Genomic DNA, 21,790 nt, shown 5'->3' with positions numbered 1-21,790 from the left:
ACTTCCCATAACTTTCATTATTTTCATAAATTTATTTTTAAGAGGTGGGAATGTGTATTCCCATCTACTTAGATTTGGAAAAAAGAAATTGTAACTTTCAATTTTTCCAAAAATGCCAAGCTAATCGGCAAACACCTCTTTTAACAAATACCCCGAAATAATTTTCATATTTTCATTCCCGGATATGTTATTACCGAGAATAATTTGTTTTTTCCCAAAATAAATGCCCCTAGTAGATTTTCTTAACAATACTAGCATTGTGCTCAACATGGCAGCATTTGGATGACATATAATTGGTGACATTTGTCAACCACAATATTATAAATAATTTTTTTCTCTTTTTTTCATTGATCAATGTCACTAATTCTATGTCTCTTAAATGCTACCCGTGCTTAACAGGGTCTAGAAGTGGATTACCTCAATTGAAAGAAAGTTATAAAGACAAGAAAAGAAAAATGTTTATCACTCACCAATATGACATGCTGGTTTGGTAAAAAATAAAAATGATCACGTGTTTGTAGCTGTTAGTTCAAATTAATTCTCACTAATTTTTTCTTTCTTTCTTTCGGATAGTCAAGTGGTTAGAATTTCCATTTTTTAAGGTGAATAATTTAGATTCAGATTTTATGGCAGCTTGTGATGATGTTTGAAGGATTTAATACAACTTTTGTTTATGTTGTTGTGTGGAGGGTTATCTTTGATTTTGGTGTTAGCTTTGTTTTTGGTGTTTCCTTTTATTGATTTAGAATATAGCCCTTTGTTAGGTGATTTTTTCTGTTGGTTTTTTAGATTCGATCTTTGATGCACGCGTGTATGAGTTTACAATTGGGTGCTCCTATCTTTTGTATGTTGCTACTTTACGATGCTTATGGTGGTGATTCATTGTAATTTTAATAAATTCCATTTTAAGTTCTTAAAAAGAAAAAAAAAAGATTTCAAACTTCGACCCTCTACGTATAGCAATGCATTTCCCATGTGAAAATGAAAATAGAAATAGAATGATTTTTTAAAAAATTAAAAATGAAAAGTTATTAGTATAAAAGAAAGAAAAAAAGATATAATAGTAGAAAGCAAGGTAGTGTAGTGCAGAGTATAGTACTAGTAGTGTCGAATTGGAATTGGAAATCCCATGCGTGTTTGGTTTGTAAGAGTGAGTGAGTGATGGACGTTTTGATTCTTGGGGGGTAGTAGTAGTACTAGTAGGGAGCTTATTATTCACATGTTCTCTCGCTCTATCGCACCATCTTTGTTGTATTTGTTCTGCCTTCACCACAGACACACAGCACAGCAGTGTGAAGAGTGTGATTGGGAAAGGAAAGGGGGTCATGTTACACTTCTCCTTTACCTTTACCACACTTCCCTCATTTTATTAGTAACTCTTTCTTTTCCTTTTGCTTTTTAGTACTCTACTATACTCCCTCCTCTTTTGTTTCATCCCATTTTTCTCTCTTAATCAAAACCCAACACAAACCGTTATGCCTCTCAACTTCCTTCTTCTCCTTTTCTTCTTATTCCTCTCCCACCAACCTTTCTCTTCCGCTTCAGAGCCTCGCAACCCCGAAGGTACTACTTGCTTATTTATTATTATTATTATTATTATTATTCATAAACGTTTCATTAATTAATTAATTTCAAACTAATAATATATATTAAATTGCAGTGGTTGCTTTGATGAGTATTAAAGAAGCACTAAATGATCCACACAATGTATTAAGCAACTGGGATGAATTCTCTGTTGACCCTTGTAGTTGGGCTATGATTACTTGCTCTTCTGATTCCTTTGTTATTGGCTTGTAACTACTTACTTCTTCTTCTTTACTTATTATTACCTTTTCACTTTCACTCCTTTTTTAAATTAATTATTATATTTTTTATTTGCAGGGGAGCTCCTAGTCAATCTCTCTCTGGAACTTTATCTTCATCAATTGCTAATTTAACAAATCTTAAACAAGTGTTAGTCACATCTTCCTCTCATTTGTCCTTTCCCAATTTCCCCCTTTTTTTTTATTAATATTTCTTACAATGTTTCTTCTTGTCGTTTTCTTTATTCTTGTTTTTTTGCAATGTGTTTGGTCTTCATTTTTTTTGTTTGTAACTGTTGTTTTGGTATGAAACTGGTTAGGGACTATTTTTGAGTCTCTATCAACTCTGAGAATGTTTGTTTACTTCAGCAAATTGCTACTATGAAACAAAGAACCTTTGGAACATATTTTTTTTTGTTTTTTTATGTGAAATTGTTTGAATATTTTCTGATTTGGGTTTGTTGGTTGGAATGTAGGTTACTGCAGAATAACAACATCTCAGGCAAAATACCACCGGAACTTGGAAACCTTCCAAAGCTTCAAACTTTAGATCTTTCAAATAACAGATTCTCTGGGTTCATTCCATCTTCACTCAATCAATTGAATAGTCTTCAGTATATGTGAGTATTTACTGTTTCAATGTTTTGTTCTACCTCTTTTTGTGCATCAAATCTTCATAGATAATTTATAATATATTACTATATGATTATTATATTTATATTGTTTTGTTTGCACGCAATGAGAGCAGGAGGCTGAACAACAATAGCTTGTCTGGACCCTTTCCTGTTTCACTGTCAAATATCACACAGCTTGCTTTCTTGTGAGTATGGTTAAAACTATTTGTCAACATTTTTATCATGAAACTCAGATATGCTAATGCTAACTCTGTACATTCAGGGACTTGTCTTTTAACAATCTCACTGGACCGTTGCCCAAGTTTCCAGCTAGATCATTCAAGTATGTTTTCTCTTTCTTTCAAATGTGGACAAGATAGTGTTCCATTATTTTAAACTTATAATTATACTTCAGTGTTTCAATTGTGCTTTTGTCTTGATTCACTGTTACTTTTGTAGTATTGTGGGGAATCCATTAATTTGTGTAAGCACCTCTATTGAAGGCTGCTCTGGATCAGTGACCCTTATGCCTGTTCCTTTCTCTCAAGCAATATTACAAGGTATACCTTCCACCTCCATTCCTGAACCTGGTTCCGTATCTTTTCTTCATAAAATTGTTTTTTAATCCGTGTTATATTTACATTTGTAGGAAAACACAAGTCCAAGAAACTAGCAATTGCTCTTGGGGTTAGCTTTAGTTGTGTTTCTCTCATAGTCCTGTTTTTGGGGCTCTTTTGGTATAGAAAGAAAAGACAGCATGGAGCCATCTTGTATATTGGTGGTATGTAGCACTGAAACAACGGTTCTCATTATAGATTATCTAGTTACAAAGTGGTAGTGTTGGAAATTAATTAGTATTTATGATGTTGGCGTTCTTGCAGATTATAAAGAAGAGGCTGTTGTTAGCCTAGGAAATCTCAAACATTTCGGTTTCAGAGAGCTCCAACACGCAACAGATAGTTTCAGCTCCAAGAATATACTTGGTGCTGGAGGTTTTGGCAATGTTTATAGGGGGAAGCTTGGAGATGGCACGTTGGTGGCGGTGAAAAGGTTGAAAGATGTAAATGGTAGTGCGGGCGAGTTACAGTTCCAAACAGAATTGGAGATGATTAGCTTGGCAGTGCACCGCAATTTACTTCGCTTAATTGGATATTGTGCTACTCCTAATGACAAAATTCTGGTTTACCCTTATATGTCTAATGGCAGTGTGGCCTCCAGGCTTAGAGGTACTTAATTCCCTCTATACTAGCTGCTGTTGATCTTTCTCATAAAGCACTCGATCATATGATGTGATATAGTTATTTACTGTTTAAAGATTAATCAGGGCTCTCAAACTTTCTAATTTTAAACATGCAGTCATGATTTGTAAGTAGCAATTGAATTCTTTGTGAACTCTTTTGGGAAATAATTCGACCAATCACTAATAATTCAAGCGACAGGCTAGAAATGGTCTGAGTATTCGGATAATTATGGTAGTTGATTTGCTATTATTTACTTCTCTGGCTACTGTAAAGAGAAGTGATAAAGCTAGTCGATTTTCTATTTTCTTAACTGTTTATTACAAGGCTTAATTAGCCATTGAATCTTATTACATTCACCTTCCTGTTGTTTAATATCATGCATGTGATGTAATAGGAAAACCGGCTTTAGATTGAAACACAGTCATAATCAAGATTTATAAGTAGCAATTGAACTCCAAACTCTTTTGGGAAATAAACTAATCGCTAAGAATTCAAGTGATGGGCTAGAAATGGTCCGAGTATTCCGATAATTATGGTTGTTGGTTTGCTCTTATTTACTTGTCTCTGTGGCTACTGTAAAGAGAAGTGATAAAGCCAGTTGATTTTTTACCTTCACTTTCCTGATTTTTCATATCATGTCTGTGATATAATAGGAAAACCCGCTTTAGATTGGAACACAAGAAAGAGGATAGCAATTGGAGCTGCTCGGGGCCTTCTGTATCTTCATGAGCAATGTGATCCAAAAATCATACACAGAGATGTAAAAGCTGCTAATGTGCTTCTGGATGATGATTATGAGGCTATCGTTGGTGATTTTGGCCTTGCAAAGCTCCTTGATCATGCTGATTCTCATGTCACCACTGCTGTACGTGGCACTGTTGGACACATTGCACCGGAGTACCTCTCGACTGGCCAATCATCTGAGAAAACTGATGTGTTTGGATTCGGCATTCTCTTATTAGAGCTTATAACCGGAATGACAGCCCTTGAGTTTGGGAAAACCTTGAATCAAAAAGGTGCTATGCTAGAGTGGGTAAGTCCATACTCTACAATCCAAACATTCTTGTGCATTTAATTCATTGATATTAAACACGATTCTTTGCTAATTAAACTAATATCTTAATTCTTAGCTATATAAATATATGATGTTTAACTCTTCATTGATAGTTTCTTGTGCTTGGCTTTTCCTTGATCTTTTCAATATGTATTGATCTACACTTGACACAGGGTTACGAATTCTACCAAAATGTCTTAATATTATTGCATATTTGATGTTTGTGTGTATTGAATATTACACTACACTATACTTTACTATAATACTATTCTTGAAAAGTTGGAAAGGAAAATTATAGCTTAATGTGGTAGGGTATGTTTTCTGATGTCATTAACTTAAAGTTTATTCTGATATGAATGTTCACACATCCAAAGTATAGCTTATTCTTCATCTGCAATTTTTTAGTCTGCTTTCAAATCTGAAGTGTACTTCTAGTAAAATACTCCTGACTTGCGATGCACTGCACTATATGGACATTTTTTAATATGCATGTACTGTTATGGTAGGGTAATTTAATTTTAAACATGTAATATATGTAAATATAATGTGATATTATTAAGATACTCAAAAGAAAATATGACCGAGAACTGTGAAGTTGTTGACACTAGGCTGACACCTGCTATCTGGTACATGTCCTTGAAATGAAATAGGTATCTGTATGTTAGGTAAAATAATTGTATATACCTCAGAGTGACCAGTGATCAATTTTTGTTGGTGTCCTCACAGGTTAAAAAAATACAGCAAGAAAAGAAGGTTGAAGTTTTGGTGGACAAAGAACTAGGGAGCAACTATGATAGAATAGAGGTTGGGGAAATGCTTCAAGTAGCTTTGCTTTGCACCCAATATATGACAGCTCACCGGCCGAAAATGTCCGAAGTGGTCCGGATGCTTGAAGGAGATGGACTTGCTGAGAAGTGGGCATCGACACATAATTATGGAAGTAACTGCTGGAGCCATAGTCACAGCAACAACAGTAGTAGCAATAGCTCATCTCGTCCTACCACTACTTCAAAACATGATGAAAATTTTCATGATCGTTCAAGCATGTTTGGCATGACCATGGATGATGATGATGATCAGTCTTTGGATTCCTATGCCATGGAACTCTCTGGCCCTAGATAAATTAGAAAAATAATGAAGGAAATAGTAGGACGATACAAAAAGGATCAGAAGCTCTTTTAGCCATATAAATCTTTAAGAGCAAATTTTATTATTATATTAACTTTGTTTAATCCGTGATATAACCAATGTATATATTCTAAAATACAATTTTGTTATTTGGGGTTGTTGTAGATATGAGTAGACCAGTAAAGTAGTACTGGTACAGTTGTGCATATTATTCTGCTACTATGCATTTGATTTGGATGCAACATTATTTCATGGTAGAAGGTAAACATCATGAGATTCTTTGCTATTTAGTATATGAAACAGAAACAAAAAAGTGTCTTTGGCAGAATGATGTATTCTTAGGTTTTGAGTTGACTGAAGATGAACATGGCAATAGGCAATATGAAATTATCTTTAGTGTTGTTTTGGTTACATTGATGTTCAAACATGTGAAAGGTATGAGTTAAGGTCACGGTCTAAGCTTTCATACCTCAACTGTTAAGGGTCATTTTCAATCTGATGGTTTTGCAGGGTCACGCCCCTATTCTTTTTCTTTATTTGGTGTCTTTTTCTATGCTCCTTTGCCTTTCTGTCTTGTTTCTTATCTTCACTGGTCACTGCTTTAGTCGGTATTGTCTTGTTTCCTTTTAGTACCCAGACCTCAGTAGCTGTTTTTCTTTGACTCTTTGCAGCTTCCTAAATTGTATTTTTCGTTGCACCTATGTCACTACATATATACTACACACATGCTTTGTACAACCTTTGATTTGTAGTTTTAATTTAGAATAACACTAGTATTTTGGTACGATATGTTTAGATAGATTTAAAATATTAAGGATATAATTATAGAATATTTTTTATAAATTATTTGCTATCACATATTGAGCTGAGGTGATCTCAAACTACGACTGGTGTTGGTTTATTGGGACGGAGGATGACGACGCTAACCCTTCAGCGAGAGCTGTTGAACGTGCAAGCACTTAAGCGGGGCTCGTTTGGTGCGTAATGACAAATGTAGACCAATGATAGTAATAGGCACAACCCTCTAATTTGTTTACTCAAAAACCTAGTGTCGCTATCATTTCCAAATAATTGAAAAAAAATGCAAGTGTAGACCAATGATAGTAATAGGCATAGCCCTCTAATTTGCATTTTGGTACGATATGTTTAAATAGATTTAAATATTAAGGATATAATTAAAGAATATTTTTAATAAATTATTTGCTATCACATATTGACTTGAGGCGATGTCAAAGACTCAAACTACAACTGGTGTTGGTTTATTGGGACGGAGGATGACGACGCTAACCCTTAAGCGGGAGTTGTTGAACTTGTAAGCACTAAAGGGCTTTTGTTTGGTGCGTAATGACAAGTGTAGACAAATGATATTAAAAGGCATAGCCCTCTAATTTGTTTATTAAAAAACCCTAACTTTTTTTTTATTGTGGTTGGTAATATTGATCAACCACAATGTTACAAGTGTACAAAGAAACAATAAAATATTGAGAAAGAGAAAGAGAAAGAAGAAAGACATTTGTGACATTGTGGTTGGTCAATGTCACCAACCACAATGTCATCCAAACGGTACCCGACACGTTAAAGGGAAGCTAATTCTAACAAAAAAAAAAAAAAAAAAGAGATTTTTTCCCCTCAAAGAAAAGAGATTCCTTTTGGAATAATTTAAAAACAAATTCATATTTGCAATAATTTCAATTAATACTAATTGATAAGATGGAAGGTTATGATTGTATATGCAACGTTAATACTGCATAATGTTAATTATAGTATTCTCTCCAAAAAAAAAAGTTAATTATAGTATAAAAGCTCTTTCTAAAAAAAGAGAGTATAAAAGCTCTTAATTTCTATTTCGTTTGTTTTTTTGGTCAGTCTTAATTTCTATTTCTAGTTTGTAAAAAATGATTCCCGGATTCACCTGCAAATTAGTAATTAATCAATGCAACGGTGAAAAGGAAGGCAGTTAATGGCATATAGGAGTAACATATGCAATCATTATTTGAGGATTCACCGTAAATTATACAATTCATTCATGCATGCAATCTTTTTCTTCAAATTAATTTTTTTTTGCGTTAATGCTTCGATTTTTAGGGAAAAAAACTTTAGTAATTCAGATTTCGTGTTCGATCGAAAAGTAAGTAAAATCTGCTTAAAAATTGTTCCGACTAAGAATTAAAATTAATTTGGCCCAATTTTCTTTTTAAGAAGCATATTTCTTCCCCCATCCCTTTCATCGTACCAAAATTTTGCAGAAGATATATACTTCTAACAAATGATAAACTTGTCACAAAATAATATCTTTGTTCTCTCAATTGATGTTAATTAGAGTAAATAATTAAATAATATTGACCACACCATTGTACCATTAGATTGTTCTTTCAATAATTAAATAATAATGAAGGAAATGGAACCCCATCTTTGTTCACTGCAATTGCTTTTTTGTTTTAGACCAGATGTTTGAATTGAATCAATTGCTTAAATTAAATTTTCATTACCACTCAAACACAAACAAAACTAAAAGGCCAAATGAAATGGATTTCACTTGTTCGGTCTCTTCTCAAGCCAAAATGGATTTCACTGCACTTGTTCGGTCACTTGCAAGCATCTTCAAAAAACATCTACATATTTTTTATTTTTTTTTGTGTAGAGGAGAAGATGGAAGAGATAGAGCTAGAATTGTGTATGCAAATGTATTCATGTTCTCCTTTTAATTATCAACAAATCTAAACTGTTTGGTTAACTCTAATAATAATTTTTAGATGGTCCACTGGTGAGAGATTTAATTGAACCTACACCCTAAAATTCATATATGGATATAGTGCATAACAAATTAGATATTTATATTCCATTTTTTATGACATATCATGAGTATCTTTTTAAAGTAAATATGATGCACATCGACATCATTCAATAACAATATATCGTGTATTCGGCCAAATCACCCTACTATATTTCACTTTAATAGTATGACATGAAGAAATTATTAATTTACCGTAAAGAGGAATGATATTTGTACAACCACTTTTTAACAACTTTTGGAACAATCATGTCTCTCATACTCACATGTGCTTTTATTCTCCCTCTTCTTCTTTCTCTCTCCATTGTTTTTGTCCAATCACAAGAGAAGAAAAATAGTTGTCACCAAAGTTGTCTAATATTAGTTGTACAAATATCACTCCTCTATTGTAATTGATTTACATTATCGGAGCATATTCATTAAACTCATATTTTTCTATGTTTGACAAAAAATATTCTTTAGATATTTATTTTTAACGTACATACCCCCATTTATTTATTCATTTCTTTATTTAATCTCTTAACACATTTCTTTATTCAAGGACAATCAATAAAAAAGAATGGCAGACATATATTTTAGGTTTTATTTAATTATAATTTTAGTGCTTTTAATTAGAACTAGGTCAAGTAGTTTTTTTTTTTATATTCGTTTATAAAAATATTTTGACAAATATTTGTTTATAATTTATGATTCTCTTCTATTTTATAATACAGCTCATGAACTAATTGGACAAATTGTAATACAGCTCATGAACTAATTTTTTTTTTTTTGGTACAGCTCATGAACTAATTAAATAGTAACTATTCAATTCTTTTTTGCCTAATAAAGAGTTACCAAGTATAGCCTACCAATCTTTCAAAGAAAAAAGAGTTACCAAGGATAGCCTAATATTATAAAAGAAAGAAAATAAAACTGAGTATGTAGCCTCTGACGTACTGGAACACTCGTGGTGCCCTAATACCGCCGTTTCAAATGCATTTTATCAGTTGAGTTATCATAAACACGTATGTTTTTGTTTTTTCTTTTCCTTTTGCATTGTTTCGATTCACTGTGTTATATGATCGCCTTAGCAGCGCTCTTGTTAATGATGTTTTGCTTGCTTAGTTTCTTAGCTTGTTTCTGTATTGTTTTCCACCAAATATTTCGGTTGTCGCATTCAAATAAATCTTTATTTTTTTGTTGCATTTATCAGACATTTGTTTGAGTTTGGACATGGTAGTAATCTGATAGACATTGCTTTTACTTAATTTTTTTTTATAGATGCTTTTATTTATGTTGATATATATATGTGAAGTTCACAGCACAAGTATATCAATTTGTTTGTTGGTAGAGTGGTGGTAGGTTAGGGTTTAGAGATTAGCAATGATAATCTGAAATTAACAATTAATAAATACACCAATAAGTTGTGTGGTTGATCACTTGCAATGAGTTTCTGTTGATATAGTTCCAGTAATTTTTCCATACGGTTGCATTCATCCCATCAGCCTCAAATCGCAGTCACCCAACCAGTGACCATCTGATTCGATCCAGATCATACAGACAGTCCAAAAATTACGTATTTTTAGTTCTAAAAAAAATTAAAATTGTCGGCTTTGAACTCTGAACCGACCGTTTGATCTTAATCGATCGATCAAGAATTGTTGATTGCGTGACTGCACGGAAACCCATATATCAACCTCCTATTTTGCATAGGTTCTATTATACTTTTGATTTGTCTCAAATTTACAACAATATTAATACATTTTTTTTTTTTTTTTTGAGCAGGCTAGCATAGATCATGGTTGGTGCAATCTCTTCAACAGATGTGCAAAGACATAATGCGGGTAACATGAATGATATGATTAGTGACTTACCTGAGGACGTTCTTCTTGATATTCTTTCTTTAGTCCCTACCAAAGATGCTGTAAAAACCTCCATATTAGTGAAAAAGTGGAAACACTTGTGGACTCGATCACTTACTCTTCTTTGATTTTCAAATTCCTCATTTTTGTGATGGGTTACACCACCAAAATTTGAAGTTAGCAGATTGCGTCTTCGATCTAGTTGGAAGACTACTTCACAAATCTAATCACATAGAAAGGCTCTGCATTAAGGTGCAAGGAATTGATATATATGATGCATGGAAAGTTAATATTTTGTTATCTTATGCACTGAAGCACAAAGTCCTTGATCTTAAACTTTCCCTAAATTTTATAGATTCTAGGTTTAAGTTACCCCATAATTTCTCATCTTCTCACTCATTGAATAAGTTGTATTTAGAATCTGGCGTCCATATGTTTATACCTGATGGTATTTGCTTCCCAAATCTGAAGACATTATATCTTTCACGTCTTTCCTTCAATAATGAGATGTCGGCCCAACGACTTCTCTCTGGGTGCCCTATCCTTGAAGAGTTGACCTTATATAAATGTATATGGGTTAACATAAATCAGATATGTGTTTCAATTTCCAAGTTGTATAGTCATAATTGATGCTGTGAATCTTGTCTTTATTTTTAAGTTGCACGAGTAATCCAGCTATAAAATATATTCTTGTTAAACCAACCTCCATAGTTGATGCATATATTGATCTTAAGTTTTCCTATCCTGAAAATCCACTACATGTTTCTCATTGTGCAATGGAGCTATTGAGTGAACTTGTTAGTGTCAAGTCTCTCAAACTAACAAATAATACTATTGAGGTATGTTTGAATATTTACTTATCATCTTTTTTTTTATTTTTTTTTTAAATATTGTATAAGAAAATGACTATTGACAATGTTCTTCCCGTTATGTGCTTCTTTATTCATTGCATGTTCTTTATATGTCACAATAATGAATTTATTTTTGTTTCCTTAACCAGCGTTTTTCTTATCCAAGAAATTGTGGTCATCTTTTGCCTTCATTCAACAATTTGACGAAACTTGACATGATTTTGGGGTATTTTTATGTTAGTTGTGAACTATTAGTAGACATTCTCCGTAAAACTCCTAAACTGGAAGTTCTTCACATTTCCAAGGTATATCTTATATCTTGCATCATTTCTTCTACTTCTTATGTCTTGTCTCACAACTAATATTATTTCTTTACATTAATTGACTTGTATATTGGTTCTTGTTCAGGGAGATTGCACAGCCTTGGATAATGAAGACTTGACATCAGATTCTTTGCCTTGCTGTATCAAATCTTCTCTCAAATTATGTTCTTTTTCAGATTTTGATGGAGATGAAATTGAAATCCAATTGTTAAAGTGTTTGACAGAAAATGCCACAGTTCTAGAGGCGATCAACATATTTTGTTCCGGAGGTTTATCATCAAATTTGAAGAAGCTGACTGATGTGAGGAACCACGTGCAATCTTTAGGCCTGGGAAGTTGCGTCTTCAAATTTCACTGAATTTCCTTTTTTTTTTTTTTTTTTTTTCCTTTCTTATATTTTGTTCTTTATGAGAAGGAATTCAAATTACTCAACTAACTTTATTCTGAAACTAGAGTATGATTCCATGCAACTCAAGCACAGGAGTGCAAACTACTTTGAGATGCACAAGAAAAAGTTTTTCTACTATGCAAGAATTCTATGTTTTGACAAAATTTTCCTTTGCAATTGTTATTTAATTTTCCCATGTATTTGATAGAATCGAAAACGTACGGACCATGTTCTGTTTGATTGATAAATGATCAATTGTTGCTGGAAATGAAACTATTTATATGTTAAGAATGGTTGTTCTTGCACCTTGACGGCAACGAAGATTGACAAAGATATTTCTATAACATGTCTTTCAAAAGATCTCCCTTCCTCCTACTAAAGGCTAAAAATATATATGTAGCTAGTTGTCCTACGAAGAATGTCAAGTTATTGTAAGGAACACAGATCAAAAACTTGATCGTATCTTCATTACCAAGCAACCAACTAATGTTATTAAAGATGGTTTGCACATTCTGCTTGATTCCATTTGTAGAGGAATGAAAGTCCTTTAATCAAAATTGAATCATCAATGGTTTTACATGTATAACGCCCCTTCTCGCATCATGTATCTTGGTTTGGCCCCAAGATTCTCTTAGATAACTTCAATAATTCCCTTTGATACCAGATTTTGCAATACTTCTCCCTGGATCTTTGCCATGCATCAAAATAGGCTACGACACAATAGTTCTGAATTCATGTTCCTTATGCTGCTTAGATAGAGCATCTCCCACCGTATTCTCCAAATCCACCTTATACACTTTCTTAACAATGCAGCCACACCACTCCTTGAATAACGTCTACACCACCCAACCCCAAGAGATAAGGCAACAATAACTATTGACGAAAATTACAACCCGAATATGTCCATCATTCACGATCCCCTAATATGATGAATCAAAGTTTCCTTGTCGCATATTGATGGTGAGTGTTTTACCCCACAATGGTTCTCTTCTTTGGTTGCTACGTTGTTCGGTGGTGTTATTTCCTACATAGTTTGTTGTGTAATTAACATATCCGTTTGTCGAACTCATAAACACGTTAGATCTTGGTTAAATTTTTTACTAACTTGAATTCCAAGTAAATTCAAAATGACCTTGACCTACTATACAATGTCGTTTTCCTTTGTGACAAGCTCAACTCAGCTTTGGCGAACAAGCCTAATTTGATTGTTGTATAAGTTTATGGAACGACACGAGTGAGCTAGGACGACGAATTGTCGTGCACAAGTTGCATTGCCTCGTAATAAGAAATTTTGGTTTGAATGTGATACTCCTCTTTAATACTTGTTCACTTTGTTTTCTCCTTAGAAAAGTGATATATATTACTCCCTCCGTCCCATTTTAACGGGGCCTTTGACTCATTTCATACTTATTAAGAAAAAGTGTATAAGTGAAAGAGAGAGAAAAAAATGGGTTTGAGTACCCTTGTCAACTATTGGTGTATTCTTTTGTCAAAAAATTGTTGGTGTATTCTTCTTTATCATAACTGCAAAGTATAATATATTGAATTGGGAGTGGTGAAAGTGGTATTAATTAATGTTATAATTGGAAAAAAGTAATTAATATTGTATTGAAAAATGAAATGAGTCAATTTTTCTAGAACAATATTTTTTTGTAAATGACTCAGCTATTATGGGACGGAGAGAATATTACGCTAATGAGATATCAATCTTTACCATTATTTTTAAATTTTGATTACGAAATATGTTTGTGACCAAATGGCGAATTCTCATTGGACATCAATCTAATTTTTTTAATAAATTTTTAAAATTATTTTACATCAAACGGTACATTTTTTATTTTGGAAAGATACATAAAGAAACGAATACATGATGATTAAACTCCTTTGATAATAATATTACATGATACCCCCTTCTAAAAATAAAATAAAATGATACTCCCATGTGCTAAATTTTAAGTTGTTTTGAAAAAATATTGTCCCAACTTATAAATTCGTTGTTTTACAATATCATATTAGGTTTTTTCTAAATTACCTTTGAAAAATGGTGGGTAATTTACCCACCAACCAATGAATATGAACAATTTATTGGTGGGGTCAAGATAGTTCATGAATATGTGCTTATGTGATTAATGTGTATTGGTTGGGATAAATTACCCTCCATTCTTCCATGGATACCCTAGTTATCACCATCATATTATTGTTGTTTTTCTATTATTCTATTAACTATTTATTAGTATATATATTTTTGTAATGAAGAATAAATTTGTCAAATAACTCAGTTTTCTTTTCAATATATACATTTCTTAATTTCCAACAAAGGATCAAAATGAACTATTATTTAGAAGTAATAGTTGTGCATTCTAAAAGTGAAATTATATTAGGAATGAATGTTTGACTATCATATCAAAATATTCAAAATTATCACGTTAATTAATGTTTGATGACAACTAGGTTACCCATGAAAGAATGATCGATAATTTACCCCAACCAATACACATTAGCAACATAAGCACATATTCATGAACTATCTTGATCCCACAAATAAATTGCTCATTTTCATTGGTTGGTGGGTAAATTATCCACCATTCTTCAAAGGTAATTTAGAAAAAACCTTAATATTTTCAATTTAAATGACAATTGTGAATATTTTAATGGCTTAATTGCACTTTTGAACCTCTATCTTTTCAAAAGTTGCGGTTATGGACCCCTAACTAATTTAAATACAAAACAGTCCCCTATGTTTTGATTTTTTGGCAGTTTTGGACCCCCAGTCCATTGTTGACTCGGTCAACGCTGACGTGGCACCCTAAGTGAGGTGCCACATGTCAATTTTATTTTTATTTTTTTGCCTTGGGGGTCCAAAACTGCTAAAGAATCAAAACATAGGGGGCTGTTTTGTATTTAAATTAGTTAGGGGTCCATAACCGCAACTTTCGGAAAGATAGGGGTCCAAAAGTGCAATTAAGCCTATTTTAATTGGAGTGTACAAAATTGTTTTTCACCGTCCACCACCATCATTAAACTCGTTTTTTTTTTTTGGTCAGGTAGTCTAATGGCTAGAGCTCACATATTTTAAATGTGGAGAAGTGGGGTGTCTGGGGTTCGAACCCCACCCCTACATATAAAATGTATTTATCCCTACCAACTGAGCTAAAACCCTAAAGAGAGCTGTCATAAAATAATTCCAAGCGGGAGTATCATTTATTATCTAAAGAAAAAAAGTTAACTTATGAGCGGTTTGATTGGGATTAGCGTGCAGAGTTTAATTAATGAAAGAATTAAATATGTATGTTGAAGTACTTCCGTATTGATGATTCATTTGTTACGCTACACAAACACAACATGGTGGTGAAATTAATCTACAAAACAAGCATTGAATTCAAAGATTAATCAAAAAATTCTTTTTATTCCAATGTCATCTTCTTCGTCATCGTCGTCGTCGTCGTGGTGTCCCATTCTTTGCGCTTCTTTCAACCAAGACAATAGGTCAATTATTTTCATTTTTGATTTCTCTAATCAATCATTCATTCATCGTTTTCCTTAATTCTTTTCACAAACAACTTCTTCATTCATTTCTTGCTGCTTCAGTTGCTTTGCTATTGGCACCAAAGATGGTTTCAAAATATTTGATACTAATACTGGAAAACTCTGTTATCAAAGAGGTATCAATACAATTTTCTCATCATAATTCATAATTAATCACCTCCTAATTAATTATTATTTCTTCACGTAGATGTTGGAGCTTTCTCTATTGTTGAGATGCTCTTTACTTCAAGTCTTCTTGCTATAGTCGGTGCTGGTGATCAGGTATACTCGTTCATGTTTGGATTCACTTATTCCACACAACTTATCAAAACAGCTTATCACATCTTCATAACCTCTTTTCACCTTATTTTCATTATCAAAACAACTTATACCTTATACAAAAACAATTTTACATTATTTTAATATTTTCTTAAGCTTATTCAAAAAATCATGATAAACACATATATATGCTATAAGCTGCAAATTAAGTTGTTTATCCAAACAGAGTCTTTATTTGATTTAGAGGTTTCTCTTCTCTCTCTGATTTGGTTTTGTATTGTTGTAACTTATGCAGCCATCTTTATCCCCTCGCCGACTCTGTTTGTTCAATACTACAACTGGTGCTCCTCTTAGAGAATTGAACTTTCTTACTTCAATACTAGCTATTCGCATGAATCGAAAAAGGTCACACATACATGCACCTCATAATGCTTAGTATTGCACTGCCAAATGCTTCTTTTTGTGTACTTTATATTTAAGTAAATAACATTGTTTCCAGCTATACAAATTGATATGCGTATTTTTTACTCAATTTGATTTGGAGCTTACATTGTGAGTTAGTTTACTTTTAGCTTTGAAATTTCTTCTGTTACTAAAATCCATGAACTGGGAATAGGAATGTTTAGGAAGAAAATTTGAAACATGTCAATTAGTTTTTGAGTTCGAAGATGTTTTCGTTGATCAAGGGTCTTAGATGGTCTTAGATAAGAGTGTTAACTAAACTGATATTTCCTCTTTCTGTTTTTTTACTGAGTTTCAGACAACTATATATGGCCACATTATTTAATTTATTATATTGGTCAAATTCAACTTGACAAATACCTTCTAGATTACAATTTTTGTATTCAGCCAAGTTTCCTATAAGTTTTTAATTTCTTGGTTTACAGTTTCTTTTCCTTTCATAAGTAATCCAAGTTCATTGACCTGATCAGCATTCATTTTGACTATTGAGAATAATCTTAGCTGACATTGTTTCTCTCTAATGCAGACTCATTGTCATTTTACAAGACAAAGCATATGTATATGAAATAAATAGTCTTTCAATCTTGGACACTTTCGACACGGTTCCAAATATTAAAGGTGAGGTTGCAAATACTACTTGATAAGATTTCACTCAGTCAGGAATTAATCTTGGACATAGGTTTGTGATAAGCATTGTTTTTCCTTCAAATTACTTGAAAAGTTAATATAGATTTCTTATTTCCATATACATATTATCCTCTGATAGACTAGCACCTTTCATTTTGACTTTTGGATGAGTGTGTCCCTTTTGTGCCTGTGATAAAACGAAAGAGAACGTGCCCATGCCTAACTAGGGCACCCATCTTACTGAGATGCAATCATATCAAGCTTCTACCATTATGTTCTATGAAGTTAACCACCAGTTTAAATTAGGGATGCCACTCAAGATCAGAAGCATCTAGTGAAACATCATTGTTAAATGAGTTTAATTATTTTTAAAGTAGTACTTTTTAAAGATTTTGACTTGTTTATTTATTTTGTAAGCTGTAGCTGTTAGATTATTATGCTATAGTCAACTGGATTGTGACCACAATGACTTTGATGTTTAATTATGCCAAGCTGATTGTTATATTATGTATAATTGCATAAACTTATCTAAGACAATTTTCTCTACAGGACTTTGTGCCCTTTCCCCTTGTTTGGATGCTTGCTACATGGCTCTCCCTGCTAGTACCACGAAAGGATCTGCATTGTTGTACAATGTCATGGATTGTAATTTACACTGTGAGGTTATGCCCAATTTTCCTTTATAAATTTATTTGCATAATAAGATAAAATGGCTTTGTCACTTTATTATTCATGAATTCCATTGCTATTGTACCTTCACTGTCTGGTAACTACAAATAGTAAATGAGATGATGAAAACCTTGAAAATATAAATGTTCATGTTTTTACATCTTTTGCTGTTACTCTTTTCATCCCTGCCTTCTTGATTCGGCATTTCTTGTTTAGTTGAATAAAAAATCTCTTTTCTTCTTTGGAATTTCAAGAACTAACATATTTAATCAGTTACATAAACTGTATGCGTTAATTGCTTTGTGTGAGATTTCTTTATTTTGGGAGCATAGTAGGAAAAAGGTTTGGTTTGAAGTACACACGAATAATTGACTTATTCCATTATTTTATGACAATTGATATTTTCATTTTAAGGATATAATTGACACTGTTTTGTTTACTTGTCTTCTAAAAAAAAACTGATGGTCATTATTATTGAATCTGAGATACAGATCGAGGCTCATCGTTCACCACTGGCTGCAATGGTCTTTTCTTCTAACGGAATGTATATAGCTACAGCATCCGAGCAAGGAACCTTGGTCAGAGTTCATTTGGTATCAGATGCAACAAAGGTGATGAATTTATGCATTTAATACTGATAAGAGATATTAGTGGTATTATTAGCCATTACTGCTTGTGTCTTCCTGTGTTTTCTCTCTCTTTGATGCTGCAAACAATATGATCTTGGTTAGAATTTTCTATTGAATCAAATATGGGTGCAATCCTTTAGAAGTCGCTTTAAATTGAAGTCATAGCAAACGCACTTAGAGGCCCTTTACTAATAGTATTGACCTTGAGCTTATATGGGACAATACTTTCTTGATTTATAATGCTCGTTTTTTTGGTTTCCATTCTTTGGCTTCAAGGTCATTCATGGATGAGACATTCACAGTTGTTTATGCTTTTGATATTATATCTGTTGCAATTTTACTTCAGGTGTAGAATCTGACAAATGTTTTTATTGCAGTCATATAGCTTCCGAAGGGGTTCATATTCATCTACCATATTTTCTCTGTCCTTTGGGCCATCAAAGCAGCTTCCAGATATTCTTGCAGCCACTAGTTCTTCTGGTTCTATTCATCTTTTCACTCTTGGATTTGCTTCACATCCACGGTGAGAATTCAATTTAAAATCTTCTCGCCTCGCCAACTTTCCCAAGTGTTAGACTACTTTATTGATGTACACCAGTCAACATGTCACATAGGTTTGGATTGTTTCACCTCATTAAAAGTTGAGCTAGCCTGATTTAAATTTAAATGTAAAACAATTAAATGGACTTGGTCAAATACTGTGTTTGGCTTGGTCAAATACTCAAATGGACTTGTAAATAGCACTGAAAAAGCCAAATAGTGAAAAAAATTAACTTAATGTTTTCAATATTGGGGGACAGCTATCTATTAAGGGCCAAATAAGAAATGCCACTCTGAATTGAATATTTCCTTCTTGCATACTTAAAGAAGTGGATGACATACTAGTTATTGCACGTTCAGATGTACACAACCCTTTGTATAACTGGTTTTATCTGTCCATATAATTTGGGGAAGCTTTGATTACTTTCAAAAGTTTTTATTTTCTTCCTCTGAAATGGATTTGGAAAGATGTCCTGTTTATGTTTGATGATTTTACTAGGAGCAAGAGATCAAGCGGTTTTCTTGGATCGATAATTCCTGATGCAGTGAATGATGTGCTGGATCCAGCTTATCATCATGTGCTTCATAATGCTGTTCCTGCAGGAGTCAAAAGGTTAAGTATTTTTATGTTGCTGGATTCATGTCTTGGGAAGATATTTTATATGGGCCTTTCTAGACATTGGAACTATCTTATACGGATATGATCCTTGCTTTTATAATCAAGATTTATCGCGTTATCTTTTTGGGGATTTATTGTGTCAGCCAAACAAGGATTTCTGATTATATAGTAGTAAGAATAGTATTTATGTACACTTATTTTATAACATCTTCTGTTTATCATACAGCTCTGCAGTAATTCGCAAGGTTGAAAATGTTACTGACACCTCATCATCTGAACTTTTAGCTTGTAGGTGAGTGCCTCATTATTGGCCACCATTTAGCAAATCTTTATTTGATTTTGGCTTTTGTCGGTAGTTACTAGTTACTGGCTTACTGCTAACAGACTAAAAATGAAATCTTGCATATTGCATGGCTTCTTCTGAATGAATAAGTTTCTCTTTCACGTGGAACTATGGTTTACTGCACCACTTTATATGACCTCTTTGGTTTTGCATTTTAGATACGGAAATATGATTATTTTATGTGCTGCATGCATTTTTCAAATTCTAACATTGCTCGGCCCATAAATGTTGACAATCAATTTAGCAACCAAGGCAAATATGTGATGATGCATGTAGGAGATTTATGAACATGAAATGTGATGTGTTGAACATAAGTGATTGTACTATAAGTGGCTCTCCGTTCCCAGAATCTTTCTTATTGGCTATTGCTTATTGGTTGGGTTTTGGAATTTCCTGTCTGTTGATATCAGTTTCATAGTGTGATAGTAATATTGTAAGGTTTCATTGTTGCCTTTGTGCGGCACATGTAGTCAACAAATCAATGCTTTCTTGTGCATTGCATGTTTTTTTTTAATTTAATAAAAAATGTCACCTCCCTGTGGTTGTATACCAATAGTGATTGGTCCAAGTTATTGTATCTAATTTCGTCTGGCCGTGTATTTCAGTTTTCCACTTAAACTGTTTGTTCTGGTTTCCCTAAAAATTGACGTGTGTGCATGTCTCACAATGTTACGGTTTTTAGGTTGTTATGGTTAAATGGAAAACCCTTAATCCAACCAACAATAAGTGGCTATATATTGTTGTAATTTGGGGCCTAACTCATCCTTACAAAACCGGCTTGTAATTTGAGAATTACCTCCTCTTTATATACTCTTCTCAAGAGTCTTGTCTATCCGATGTGGGACTTGGGTTTTTCCCAATATATAAATGTACAGCACTGAAGTTTAGAATTATCTAAATAGGTGTAAGTTGTAACCAGAGAAGTAGAAGGTCTCAAGATATGCTTATTGAAGTGTGGTACTTCTTTTTGGGTTATAAAGTACAAAGGTCTATGACTAGCTCCATATGGTGATACCTACTTGTTTCAATAAATCATGTCCTTTCTCCCAATGTTTCATTAAATATCTGATGTCGATTTGTTTTCTAAAAGTTTATGTGTTTCAATTTTCCAGGGCCAACATGTGTGTGATAACTTACAATGGCTACTTTCAAGAATATAACTTGAGCATTGATGCTCATCAGAAATTGTCTTGGTCTTTAGAGCGTGAAACCAATCTCTTGACTGTGACCTTGGATAAAGTTCCATGAGCAGCAAAATAGTTATTTTTACTGCCCCGTCTATAACTACAAAGCTTGGCAAATTACATGCTACACGTGGTGAAACTTTCCAGAGCAACCATTGCCTGCCAACATCAAGTGCCTACTCAGGGAAATGTCCAAATTCACTCCAAAGCCATAGCTGCTTCTGGCATGAATGTGTTATGTGGAGGAAATCATGATCCTAAATTTCCTATGGATGGATATGTATAGAAAGGTAACAATGTAAAATTGTTTCAAATTACTCTCCCAGAATGTCACGGGAGTGACAGAACTAGTCATTACATCGAAAATATGTCTTATGTAGATCTTGTAAGGAATTTAACAGTACAATGAACTGATTAAACCAATAGCTTACTAACCAATAATTGACTTCTTATGTTCAAATTTGCTGATAACCGAGTAAAATATTAATTAAATTAATATGCATGAATGGTTAAATTTCTTGCACAACCCAAATTAGTTACAGTATATACGCTTACGATTTCTCATCTTAAAAAATGCAATTACCTACTCATTGCTACACGGTTTTGGCAAATGATATAGTAATGTAATTATCAAGCTTAGAATAAATGATAAGAAGGAATTTTATTTAGTCAAAAAGATAAGAAGGAATTTGATATCACAATTTTTTTTCAAATTTGAAGTACTGAATTTATAATCAAATTTTAAATCTAAATAGAGTACAAAATGAATCGATCCTCTTAATTCCAACGAATCAAATCGTATTAGGTCCTTTGGTAAAGACCCATTGTCTCGTATGTATCCATTTTGGTTTTTGGAATATGCTACCAAAAATATCTGAAG

General features: G+C 33.0%; 2 protein-coding genes across 5 annotated transcripts; both read left to right on the top strand.

Moving 5' to 3' along the window:
• Window positions 1–1,096: 1,096 nt before the first annotated feature.
• On the top strand, window positions 1,097–6,250 carry LOC11425481 (probable LRR receptor-like serine/threonine-protein kinase At4g30520). The gene is made up of 11 exons (XM_003610208.4): window positions 1,097–1,563; window positions 1,661–1,793; window positions 1,882–1,953; window positions 2,279–2,422; window positions 2,551–2,622; window positions 2,700–2,759; window positions 2,876–2,976; window positions 3,066–3,197; window positions 3,298–3,642; window positions 4,311–4,690; window positions 5,438–6,250. Exons 1-11 carry the CDS (start codon window positions 1,476–1,478, stop codon window positions 5,831–5,833), a joined length of 1,923 nt encoding a protein of 640 aa, XP_003610256.1. The 5' UTR covers window positions 1,097–1,475; the 3' UTR covers window positions 5,834–6,250.
• Window positions 6,251–15,318: 9,068 nt separating this feature from the next.
• On the top strand, window positions 15,319–21,370 carry LOC11446800 (autophagy-related protein 18b). 4 transcript variants are annotated; one of them, XR_005645879.1, is made up of 13 exons: window positions 15,319–15,519; window positions 15,622–15,695; window positions 15,767–15,840; window positions 16,133–16,242; window positions 16,826–16,917; window positions 17,476–17,588; window positions 18,087–18,206; window positions 18,602–18,747; window positions 19,264–19,377; window positions 19,610–19,675; window positions 20,409–20,460; window positions 20,588–20,713; window positions 20,839–20,981. XR_005645879.1 is itself a non-coding variant. In XM_039833640.1 (11 exons), exons 1-11 carry the CDS (start codon window positions 15,446–15,448, stop codon window positions 20,470–20,472), a joined length of 1,047 nt encoding a protein of 348 aa, XP_039689574.1. In that variant the 5' UTR covers window positions 15,319–15,445; the 3' UTR covers window positions 20,473–20,496. The 4 variants fall into 4 exon arrangements, 2 of the variants coding, with proteins under 2 accessions (XP_039689574.1, XP_003610253.1); XR_005645878.1 differs by having other exon boundaries at window positions 20,588–20,734; window positions 20,839–20,975; XM_039833640.1 differs by lacking the exons at window positions 20,588–20,713; window positions 20,839–20,981 and having other exon boundaries at window positions 20,409–20,496.
• The last annotated feature ends 420 nt before the right edge of the window (window positions 21,371–21,790 follow it).

This window comes from Medicago truncatula, chromosome 4, assembly GCF_003473485.1.
Source record: "Medicago truncatula cultivar Jemalong A17 chromosome 4, MtrunA17r5.0-ANR, whole genome shotgun sequence".
Lineage (NCBI taxonomy): Eukaryota > Viridiplantae > Streptophyta > Magnoliopsida > Fabales > Fabaceae > Medicago > Medicago truncatula.
This window is presented reverse-complemented; position numbering and strand designations above follow the sequence as displayed.